The 12,667-nt window shown below is 40.7% G+C and overlaps 2 protein-coding genes across 2 annotated transcripts; one reads left to right on the top strand and one right to left on the bottom strand.

Moving 5' to 3' along the window:
- Positions 1-54: 54 nt before the first annotated feature.
- LOC311260429 (protachykinin) lies at positions 55-1,571 on the bottom strand. The gene is made up of 5 exons (XM_084358223.1): positions 953-1,571; positions 607-709; positions 488-511; positions 353-409; positions 55-266 (listed from the first exon to the last, which is right to left on the bottom strand). Exons 1-5 carry the CDS (start codon positions 1,052-1,054, stop codon positions 256-258), a joined length of 297 nt encoding a protein of 98 aa, XP_084214349.1. The 5' UTR covers positions 1,055-1,571; the 3' UTR covers positions 55-255.
- A 538-nt stretch (positions 1,572-2,109) lies between these two features.
- LOC311259302 (uncharacterized protein) lies at positions 2,110-12,229 on the top strand. Its single transcript, XM_084356358.1, has 12 exons — positions 2,110-3,027; positions 4,610-4,752; positions 5,371-5,546; positions 6,068-6,228; positions 6,442-6,582; positions 6,820-6,941; positions 7,415-7,583; positions 8,210-8,355; positions 9,698-9,834; positions 9,917-10,043; positions 10,417-10,550; positions 12,010-12,229. Exons 1-12 carry the CDS (start codon positions 2,576-2,578, stop codon positions 12,133-12,135), a joined length of 2,034 nt encoding a protein of 677 aa, XP_084212484.1. The 5' UTR covers positions 2,110-2,575; the 3' UTR covers positions 12,136-12,229.
- Positions 12,230-12,667: the final 438 nt, after the last annotated feature.

Below are 12,667 nucleotides of genomic sequence, written 5' to 3'. Positions count from 1 at the left end.
ACTTTTTTTTTCTTTACAGGACTGTTTTTATATCATTGTACTGTCAGATTTGTTTTTCACCATGTTATTTGAACACTAGATGGCCCCGTTTGCCTAAAAATGCTCAGCTTTGGGAGCAGTGTCAAACTTAAATTTAAATTCGTAATTCTTTAATATTTCTTTAATGAAATAAATAACACACAAAATAAGTTTTTGCAATCAGTCAGGAAAGAAAGAAAAATAAAACGAGAGCAGAGTCTTAATCTTCCGTGCAGCTCACATGGCTCCTGCAGGGATAAAAACAGCTGTTACCAGGCAGAATTTCACCAAAAGTGCCCTTATATTATACTTAATGTCACTATTGAATGTATACCTTGATCCTCGAAGCTCCTTTTACCCATCAGTCCAACAAACGTTTGAAATCTGTTCCCTGAAGATGAAAAGTTCTGTTAAAATGCAACAGTAACTTAATAGTTTTCAAAATATAAAGCAAAATAAAAACACTTACGTTTACGGGATCTCTGTGATGTTGCTGTTGGAGGAAAGAAACAAAATGAGACCTGAACGCAGCAGTCTTAAAAATAAATACAGGATTTCTTGGTGTGAAATGTCATCAAATAGCTCTACCGGAGTCCTTCTTCCCAATGACTCTTAGAAATGGTTGTGGTCCTGGATTTCTGCTCAATCTCACGAATATATCTTGAATTACACCTGAGTCTGGCCATTTGTTCTTTTAGGAGACAAACAATGCAAAGAAAAAATAAATGCTCTTTAGGTCTCTGTAGAAACATTGTAGTTGATTTTACAGCTGCAGTTGAGTCGAATAAATGATCTTACCAAGAACTAAACCGAAAAGAAAATTATAACAACTATTATAAGTTATAGAAAAGGCTTCTGGGATGTTTTCTGATTCTTTGCATAAATGGTAAATTTGAATAGTTTCACAAATATGATTAAGTTTGATAAGTCTTACCTCTTCGATGCCTTCTGTCCAGTTGTCAACTTCCATTTCTTGACAGAAAACATTTGTGAGAAACAGCAGAACTATTATAACAAGTTTAACTAGCTCCATCATTGCCAAACTGTGCGTAATTTCAGCCAAACGTCTCCGCAAAAAAATATAAATCCGAATCCTTTCAGTCTGGATTATTACTAATGATAAACACTAATGTGTGCAGGTAGTCCACACCTCACTGCTGAATTATTTAAATGCTGATGGAGAACAGATTACAGCTCGTTTTCACTGGTGATGCGCCATTGTGCCACGGGGATCCATTTACGCTCCTTTTACGCACAAGGGCTTTTACGCACAGCTGGAGTGGATGATCGTCTCCGGCAATTATTCTGTGAGTCACAGGGCTTCCTTTTGACATATGTTGTAATTAGCATGGCTATGTTATAACACTGGGAACATGTGAAGATAATACTGAAATTAGAGTTTCTGAAATACTGTTAGGGGACCAGTTCAGTAACATTTCAACTCAAGAACAAAACTGACGTCCTGGCTATAAAAATATTGTCAGATTAAAGTGATAAGTGGGAAACAGCCAAAGCTAAGAGGTCTATTAGTATCTAAATTAACAAAATAAGGAGTTGATACACGTTGTTAGATAACTTATTAAAGGCTGCAGTCCAACAGGGACATCTTTATAGTATCGTGTGATGGAAGATGTATTCAGAGAGGCTATTTTTACTTAAATGTGCACTATGTAGTTTTGGGGAGTTCATGAAATGCCTTGTGTCATATGTTGACAGGAAAGAAAGATCTTCATTGACGGATTTGTGTGCCTGAACAAACTAAATAAACAAACTGTCTTCATTTTCTTGACTGAATAAACAAACTGACCTTAATGGACAGCACAATATAATAATGTTTTACTTTGTTTATATGTGCCCCTTTAAGTAAAAATAGTGGTGCCACGGTGTACTCAATATGACGTAAATGTCTTGCATTAAAGATTGTCTTTATGTAAAATTATATCAAATTAGAGTAAATGATCATGTTAATTAATATTCACATGTTAACAAAGAAACGCGTCCAGACCAAGAAGTGACAGCTAGACGCAGATTAGATTAGATTTAGGACATTAGGCATTAAATCCTCAAATCTCGCGAGAAGTGGTGCTTTTGTTTAGTTAATTGTACGTTAACATCTTGAGTTGCTAGCTAAAATCCTCTCTAATTATGGCACAATTATAGGCTGTTCTCCAATATACACCGTGATATAATTATTATTTGCCACGTCTTATCACAGTTTATTCGCTCGTGGCATCAAAGGTCGGTGTCGTTAATCCCAGATTTGAATAATCCGGATCACCTCGGTAACTATTTGAAATCCCGTTTTCGAGCTATCAACGGCTCACTGTTGTCAATTTGCGCTTTTCAAGGCTTCCTGTCCCTCCAGGGCCACCGTAGACCGCTGCACGGCCCGCCTCCAACTCAAAAGTCTTTAGACGCAGATTAAGGATCCGTGAAAACGCCTACTGACAGAGTTTAAAACAGTCTGACCTTCATAATTCAGATAAACTCTCTTAAAAGACATGCTCTGTCGTGGTTGTCTGTGGTGAGTTCACGGTCACTCGCCATCAGCGCTAACATGGCTCCGTTGCGTTCAAAGTTCTCGATGTTTTGGCTGCTTGTTGTTTTGACAGCTCATGTGACTGAAGGTATAGGGAAACCGAAACTAATCGGAGACGAAGAGGCCTGCGGGTCCAGCAACAATAACGACAACACGCTCAGTTTGAGAAGCACTAAAAGCTTCGGGGTCACCGGACCGGAGCCAGGAGACATCGCGGACGCGTTTACGGTCCCAACTCTGGATGGAGAGTTCCGCTACAAGCCGGGTGCCCTGCAGGGACCTCTCATCGTCCACGCCTTCACCAACAAGTCCGGGTTCCTGGAGTGCCTGTGGAGCTCCGAGTCGTCTCTGACCAGCCTGGTGCAGGACCTGCCCGACAGTACCCAGGTGCTCTTTCTGTCCCTGGACGACTCTGCGGTCAGTGATGCCCTGTGGATGAGGGACCAGCTGCACCGGGTGGCCGTGCAAAGGTGACCGGGGAGGAAGCGCTGCTTTAAGGCAACGTGTTGTGTTGACATGCAGCCCAGCCCAGTGGCAGCAGCAGCAGTACAATAATGTTAAAATACCCCCAATACAAGTACAAATCCTACATTCAGATCTTTAAAATTGCAGTAAAAGCACAATATTACCAGTAAAATTCAAACAAAGTATTAAAAATAATCCATATTTCAGTATTCTTTATTAAATTATTGTTAGTAATGATGCATCAGTGTGTAAGTACAATTTCACTGACGTAGCTTCTCGAGCTGGTGCATTTTAACCACTTTATATACAGCACACTTTTCTCTCAGCTTTGCTTTCTATGTAAGATACTGGGTAATTGTACCTATTTGGGACTAATGCAGTTATTTAAATGAGACAATCTGTGAAGCTTCAAGGGGAAATTATTGCTTACAACTGTATAACATAGGGGGTCTATTAAATACATATATAATACAATATTAATGAGGTAATAATACAAAATCAGAAATGTGTATCTTTTCAATAACTGAATAAACAAGCTCTTCTCAGAGGAAAATAAGGTCCCCAGAACACTGTTTGATGCTAGGAAGGTGGCAGGGTCCGCCAAATACAAACAAAGTGAAACAGTGTGTAATTTTGTTGTCCTTTTAGGTCAGTTTGTTTATTTAGTGTGTTTACACATAAAAAAAAAATCAGTGAATGAAGATCTTTCTCTTGTGAAAAAATGTCTTCCCCAAAACTACATAGTGCACCTTAAAAAAGTACATTTCTAACAAAATCTCTGCTGCAAAGATGGATGAATGAGTTCAGTTTTGTTCTGTTTTATTGACTCACAGGGGAAATTTGGCCCTACAGGGTGGCATGAACAGACAAATCAAGACTGACACATCCACAAGTTAAACAGAATAACAAATAATTGTAAGTTACACACAACGGCAGTGAAAAAATATGCAGTAAATCACATTTAAACCAATTGATTTATAAGACAGAACAGGGGATTGTCCTGTTAAAGGCAAATGGATTACTGGAGCACTCGATTATGACTTTTTAAAGCGGCATAAAACATCTTGGCCAAACAGCCGGTTGCCAAATTTGCAACGGGCGGTTTGGCCACTCTGAGTTGTTGCAAAATAATCTAATATGTCAAACATATTTCATACTGTACCAAAGTGAGACAAACCACACTGAAAAGGGAAGTGCTGTTAGGTAAATGGCTGACAAATACTCATGTTACCCAGTATGAAAAACCTTTGCAGCAGAGTTTGTACTGGTGCAGCAGTTTCTCCTTCACATCCTGTATATTATCATTTTTTGGTTAAATATCATACAAAGATCAATGTCATATGCAATATAAAGTACAAACATACAGTTTCAAACAGCTCTTAGCTCAACTTGTTTGGTATGTTTTGCAAAAACATGAAAAAAGTAAGTTGTTCTAAAACTGTTACTTCATTATCCATAAACTACTTTTCACATTTTTTTGAGAATCTAGGCTTTTTGGCCGCTCATTACACTGTAGTGGCTGTTCTGTCAACATTTGACTGTATGCCTAATAAGAGTTTCGTGCTCTCATGTCTTTACATGTCTCAGCGATAAGAAGGATGTTCTGTCCAGGCTGCACTTCTCTCCGGTGCCTGTCTTCGCTCTGGGTAACTGGATGCCCATGGTGCTTTACTACTGGGGCTGCGTGTCACGTAACTGTGTCCTTGCCCAGGCTGCTTTCACCTCCGAGGGTAAGACCGTTTTCTCTTCACAAGTCAGATTGTGTGACTTGTTATTGTCTGACTCTATCACCAACATACTGTATGATGCTCGGTGCAGTATATCTATGCTGCATTAGACACGATCTCTCTTATCATCTTAACCTCTGAACTACTCTTAACTGCAGTGTATGTTTGCATTTTTCTCCACCCACGATAAATGATTAAACTTAAAGGTCCCTTTTTGCTGGTGATGCATTCAAGAGCATAAACTGTTTAAAACAGCGTTCTACACTGCAGCTTAAACCCTGCAGGTCTGCCTTTATTATTTATATATAATATATAATATAATATATATATATTATATATATATATTATTTTACTAACAGGCAGCATTATCACCGTTTGAAGGCTCGATGGGACAAAGGTGTGTGTTCTTACTCAGCTTACCTCGACACCATCATTAATATTTAACTTGATGCCCAGAATGTCAGGGTGTGATGGTGCAATCAATTTCAGTTTGTTGTTGTGTCTGTTTTGTATGTCGTTTTCCAAAATTGTGTCAAACAATGTATTTTGGATGCAGGTTGATGATGCAGGTTCCTCCTGAACTGCAGCAAGTGACCGATCTGGTTTTTTCTCTCCTCACAGGGTGGCACATGCCTATTATTATCAAGAGACTAGATGCCAGGTATGATTGGCTCAGCACGCGCTGGGGTCAGACGTCCTATCAGCTGATTGATTCAGGTGACGGCTGTGATCCCTCCCCCTCATTGGCGGGTGCTGTGGCCTGGGTGTCTGAGGGAAACTGCTCTTACTTCACTAAGGTCTGTTAATGTGCACAGTTCTTGTGTTTTTCTGTGAGTTGGCCCCTATTTTTGTCGAAAAGGGGTGTTAGATCTTTTCCTCCTGACATCTCGATACAGAATCAGAATCAGCTGGGCCTGCTCAGTAATTTTATACATGCCACAGAGCGTGATTGGAAGATAATTACTTGTTTTACCATCCAGTGCAGCTGTGTGGAAGCGTATGCATTCGTTATGTTTCTGCACTCATTTATTCAGGTTTTTCCTTTATTTTTTCATCCGTCTAAGTATTATTATTTTATTTATAACAGAGAACAAATCGTCAGATCTAAGAAGCTGGAAACGCTGCATTTGTGAATATTTTCTTACATTTTACAGATTAAACTATTATTAATTGAAGTATAGGTTAAAGCCCGGCTGCTTTTTCTCCTCTGTTGTAGTTAATGATTCCCTTCATTCATTTTGTTGTGTAACTCACAGGCAGCATCGACTTTCATCTTGTATGATTTTATCAACACTGGATCTTCTGTACTTCCTTCCAGGTGGAAAACATGGCCAAATCCAACGCCTCCGGTGTCCTTGTCTACACTCTCCCTGGTAACCCGATCCAGGACATGAACTGTGTCGACGATGAGTGCAACACGACGCTGAGCATCCCCGCCGCCATGGTGCACCTGGAGCCTTCGGTCGCTCAGGCGCTGGAGTAAGACCTCACTGTGACGCTTGTACACAGATTAACTGAACACTTTCAAGGTTAAAGTAATGATCCTCCAAAGCCTTTTTGTTTCCTCTCTGATTACGGAGCTGACTTGGTCTGGTCCAACTAAAGAGACCAGAGAGCATCTGAATCATGTCTGTCTGTCTTTTCCTTTTGCCCATCTCATAATGATATAATACTTCTGAATGTGTTTTGTAGGTCTGAACAGCCGGTGTATGTGTCCTTCCAGAACACCCCATCCCCATCCTTCTTCTTCAGTATTGACCAACAGGGGCTGCTGGCTGAGATGGGCTGGTTTCTTTACCCCTCGTTCAGCTTCCTTGCCTGGCAGGCACAGTGGTAAGAACACACGTGTTCGACTTACGACTGTAACTGGAAGATTTCAGGTTTTCTCAAACCATTCTGATCTTACTGAGAAGGAAATAGCACGATAAGGTTCTTTGCAATGTTGCTGTGAATGGTTGCATTGGATTGTACAGGTCAAGGAGATTTTATTTATAAAAGCCGTCTATCATAGATTTACACAAGCTCTGTCGTTAGGTGTGTTTTTGCATTTATCTGTGACTTTGTCTCCAGGTTCGATTTCTACGCTGATCTGCAGACCAAACTTCAAAATCCTGCAAAGGTTGTTACTGTTTTTGACAAAGTCCAAATGCAGGGGGAGAAGGGAGCGGTGGCCACAGTCGACATGCCGTCAGGTAACTTCATTAACAATACGTGTGAGATGGTCACATTTAAGAAGTGACAAATATTCTAACATATCATCATTATTGTTTGATCAAACTCATATGTGTCACTAAGACTCTCGGGCACAGACAAGTGATATTATTCTTTAGTTTTGCAGCTTTAACACAAACTATAAACGTGTAAAGAAACTTTAAGTTAATGCCGTTTTTACAGACTGTTTCTGCGTAGCTGTGGTGTGAGGGGACTGACAAACACATTCAGGTCTCACCTTGATGATATAACCCATTTTATAGGTCACTTTATGGGTCTCTTCTATCCAGAGCATCCATTAGAGAGCGCTCATAACACCTAACCCCACCACATTAGCATGGAAAGCTAAGGGGACGATGCATTAGAGCGTCCGTGTGAGCTGTTACAGGACGCCATCCACCGTATGTTAAACATTTTAATGATGCTAACATTTGTATATTATGTCTCTCTGCAGGCTTGTCGGACTTTAACGTGCTGGAGCTCGACGCGGCCCTGTCGTGTCCCAGTAAGAGAGACTCGTCCTGCGCTCACTGGGATCACACAGTGCAGCTGTTTGTCTGCTGTGACGCTCTCGGTCCTTATTGCAACGCGGAGCTGGGCCGATGGATCACCGCCTTCCGCAGGTGAGACGATGTCAAACACTCTGATGGCACAGATACATTAGATTATAGCCGACGAACCTGAACCCTGACCCTTAACTCTCACTAAAATATTACAGTAATATTGTCTTCAGACTCTTGACATGTTAGCAAGCTGTTAGTCACGTTGACTTTGTTTAATACCCCCAACATACCTGAAAAGTGGGAAGAAATAATGGTGATGTTTCCTCAGCGATAACTTGATCTAATAAGGAAAATATAGCGACTTCCGAGGTACGTGGGTGGAGACAGAAGCATTCGATCTCACAGACAGATTAAGACCACCAAATCACAGGTTAACACTGAATACTGGTAATCAATGCGAAATAAACACTCTTTGCATTTCAACCATTTTTAAATGTGAATTTTAACAGTTATAAACAATTTTATGGTTTTAGTCAGTCCCTATGAATGTTTTTTATGAATCTATAGTTTTTTTTAAGGTATTTTTTTTTTTCATTTTAACATTATTGCAGACCAAGAAATTAAAATACTGCTTTATAAACTTATTACAGATTGAGAGCATATCATCTTTTAACTTTTCAGACTTTATTATGAGCGAGAATCCTGTTATTTTATCTGATATTTGTTGATATGTGTCATCCTGGCAGAGGTACTGGGCGCTGGCTGACAGACGTGTCTTCTCTGCTCCCCCTGCTGGACGGCAACAAATGCACCTTCACCATGAAGACTCCGCCTTGGGCGATGCCGTGGTTCACTTCCCTCAACCTGAGATTCAGTATCGGCAATCAGACAGGTGAGAAGGCTGAAGTTTCACTCGATTTGCAGCTGGAAAACTGCGTGGGTGTACTGAGCAGTTAATATAATGGGGCAATATGATGATATAGTGTTTTGCAAACTGCGAGGCGCTCCTGGTTGAAAGGGGAGAGATGAAGGGGAGGCGTGGTGGAAGAGATGTGACTCAAAGATACTGCTCTGGGTGAAATCGAGGGGTGCATGCCAGGGATCTGAAGACAGCACAGGTTGTTAGGTATTTTAGTACGACACACTGATTGTCTATCAGCAGTCGGTAGATGGCTGTGACACATAGCTCATGGAAGCAGTTAAGATACTTTCAAACCACTGGGGGTTTCATTGCTGCCATTGACGTCAAAATTCATGTTCCCATAACTTTGTCAAATCTGAACACACAAACATGATTCACATGTTTTCATTATCACTGTGGCTCAAACTATCTGAGCATATCATCACCATAGAACATCACAAATAAACGTCCATAACTCTGCTCAGAAATCATGGAAAAAGATCTTTAGAAGTTGCCCTCGAATCTTCACAATTTTAAGTGATCTTCAGTGTTAAAGTAATCCAATGATAGCTGTCTGCACATTCATGGGCACATTGCAAACAGGAACTACTAATAGCTAATTCAGCATAATTTAATGGTGACAATTTGCCAAAATGTAAAAAACGTGGCTCAAGCTGCAGCTCACAGCTGGCTAAAAGACTCCATATAGATATACTATAAGCAGATTTCAATGTAAAATAACATGTACCATGACAGAAAATGTTATCCACATAGGCAGCGCTCAGCAGTCATCATTGCACTGGTGTAACAGTTCAGAGACGCTTTCATGCTCAGATCTGAACTCTCCCGCTGTGAGGACAGAGAGCTGCAACTGAAATTATATCATCTCAGGACATTTTGTGTCCGTATTCTCTCACTGGAGGCTTTCTTCAAAGGGAGAGAGAAGGAATGGCTCTGCAGGAAGGAACGGCCTGTCTGTAAATAGTTACTGGAACATATCTGGATAAAAATGACTCTCAGCTTTTAGTTCCAGGAAATAATTTGACTCTGCTTCTTTATAAAAACAGTCTGTATGACACAGAGGATGATTAGGGAGTAAACAGGAGTCTGTCCGGCGTGACTCGAGACCGGATTTGTTTTTGTTGCAGTCCTGTGCTTTAGATTTTATTAAGTGGTTTATAAAGCTAATTTAGGTCATGAAATTTGGCCATGTGACCGAAAACCACACATAAACAAACAGAGCCACTACGTCTCTGTTGGAAACAAGAAACTAACACGAAATTAAATTGATTAAACCTGCCAGCGTATATTTTCACTTTCTATAAATCCACAGTGAACGTCACAGGTGATGGTGAAGAGGAGCTCCGTTCCTTCCAAGTAATGTCACTGTACAGCGGAGGAACCTTCGACAAAAACTACAACAAGAGATACCAACCGATCAAATTCTCCATCCCAGCATCAACCAAGAAGGTGAAAGATCTGCTCGTTAACCCTTTGAAGAGCTTCCTGTCTGTCTGAGTCAGCGTCTTATCATCTGTGTGTCTAATTTCAGGTGGAGCTGTACGCTGTCATCACAGCCCACGGCTACGACGACAACCACTGCGGAGAATTTTGTGTCACCTCCCACCACTTCCTGTTCAACAGCGTCTTTAACAACACGCTGATATTCGATTCTGCAGGTGAGAAATGTCGACTTTTGAAGGAATGTTTACTGCAGGTATGCGACAAAGACTCCACCGTCAGGGTCCATTTTTATTTTGTATTTTCATCTTTCGATCACATTACTTGCTCTTCACCAAGAGTCAGGAAAGGAGGTTTAGGTGAGGTTGTTTTGTCAGATAAGGTCAAGAATGAACTTTGAACCTCAACATTTAGGTCATTAGAAGTTCTTCAGATCTCGAGGTAAGCAGCCATGTTGATCAATAACCTGATGTCCAACATCCTCAGATACAATAAAAGTAAACCTGCAGGACAGAATGTATGTGTTTGAGCCACTGATTAATTGATCATTTCTTTCTCATATCTCTTTGGGGTCATGGTTGGCACCATCAGGAACCCCTCTGGGCTGCACCTCGCGGGTGAAAGAGGGCGCCGTTCCTAACGAACACGGCACGTGGCTGTACGGACGAGCAGGCTGGTGTGATGGACTACAGGTCAACCCCTGGAGGGTCGATGTCACCAAACAGGTGACCTTTGACCCTAAACTTTATCATTTGATTGAATTATTGATCTCTATCCTTTTTTTTCTGCTGTTGTTCAAAGCTGGATCAGTTAATGGTTTTATATTGATGGATTAAGTGACTATGTGTTATGTGGAAGGATTTGGTCACATTGACTGCAGTTCCCCTCGGCTGTACGGAGCATTTTCAGTGAAATGTTTTGGTTTTATGGACCCTGACTGTTTTGTTTCATTGGCACTGCTCTCATTTCCAGACCCAGCAGGTCGTGGTATTCAGTGAAAAAGCTTTAAAACTGACTCGCAGATAGATATTTGTCTTAGGAGTTGGTGAGACCAAAACAAAGCTAAAATAAGAGTTGCTATTGGACTTACATTCATCAGAGACATGACTTCAAATGAATCTCCATAGATAGATATACTTAGTATCCAATTCACTTTTACTAACCACACACATGTTCAAGTTTATTGAAGACAACCTCAAAGCCAAGTAAACTTCTCTTCCTCCAGTAGAGGAGCCTTGTACTGAAGTCAGCGTCATACTGAAGTGAAACATTTGAGTGAAGTGAGCCCACTAGAGTTACAAAGCACTTCATTATTCTGAAGTGAATTATCAAACGTAACGGCTCTTGATACAATCAGGTAAACTCCTGACTTGAGTGCTGTCATGTTCTCAGTATGTCACAGACCTGAGATCAGATTTACTGTAAAATTACACAACCGCATGTTGCACATAATGTCCGATGTGAGATGTTTAGTGTTCCCTTGTCACTTTAAAAGAAATGGTTTAAAAGTTTCCTCCAATTCGTCCACTATGAGGAGAGCAGTGATGCGATTATGAAGTAATCGTTTTAGCCCAGATTTATTCCACCAGTTCATGTCAGGAAACGAAAAATTAGAGTCTAATATTTTGGATGTTCAGGGTTATTAATGATGAAAAACCTAATCACCAGAATAAATGTTGACTGTTGTAACGTGTCTTTATGTTAGATTTTAAATGTTACGCTGTGACGACACTGTGCTTATGTTCTGGTTAGGTTTAGGTACAAAAGTCACTTAGTTCTGAAAAGATCCTGTTCTGGTTTACCTGGTTCTGTCGGCACAAACGTGGTCGGAAATTGTTCTGACGTCTCCTTAAAAATATCCAGTGGTTTCACGCTTACAAATATTCAAACGCCGTCTCCAACAACGGCGTACGGCTCGGCAGACGTCTCACCAACACTAAACTCATATACCTTTATTCAGACGACTGGGCTGTGAACAGATGTCACAAGTCATATTATGTCATAAGTTTTTGATTTTAGGAAAGTGAGACAGTTATGGTGTAACCTGGTACAGTCTGTGTGTTTGTGTCTCTTTTGAGTTGCCGATCCTAACCTGTGTGTGTTCAGTGAAACCGAAACATTGCTTCTTTATTTGTTTATTTAGTGTTATTAATACAGTGTGTGTCTGTGTCTGTCCTCTTTCAGTTGGACATGAGCGGGTCAGAATCCAACACTGTTCTCTACTTCGGCTTGTTTGAAGGGAAGGATCCTAATCCAGCCAAAGATCCTGGATACATCATCATGTCTTCTTTTCTTGTCTTTTACAAATGATGCCGCTCTGTCAAACTCCACAATGTCGTCATTGATGTATTAATATTCTACTGAATGTACCACCAAGCCAAAGATTAAAATGTCTATTTTCCTACTGCTTTTTCTGACTGGATCCATTACTCCTACCATCTCATTAACTAGCATACACGGGCGGGAGCCGTTAATCCATGACGACAGCGCTGATGCAAAATATCACCTACCACGCTCGCCCAGCATGAAAGCCAATTAGCTTTTTTTTTTTCTCAAGATGTTACCCTGAAGTCAACAAGAAGCTTTTACAGCTAAATAGGCACTCCACGTGCTGAAGATGCATTGTTCTGAGAGCGGCTTCTCCTCGCTAATTACATGTAATCATGTCCAACTTGAAAGTTTGTGGTGAAGAAAGTGTTTCTCAGTGAGTCATCTTCCTGTTGGGAGGGAATTCCTCTTACCTTCAACAACAACGAGATCTTCTCGCCGGCTTTTTACTGCCAATACCGGCTATTTCCTCTATTGAAGCTCATCACATTTTAGGCACAACTATGACTTATTC

This window comes from Pagrus pagrus (genome assembly GCF_965226575.1).
Source record: "Pagrus pagrus genome assembly, chromosome: 7".
In the NCBI taxonomy this organism is placed as follows: domain Eukaryota; kingdom Metazoa; phylum Chordata; class Actinopteri; order Spariformes; family Sparidae; genus Pagrus; species Pagrus pagrus.
Note: the sequence above shows the minus strand (reverse complement) of the source record. Positions and strands in the feature narration are given on the sequence as shown.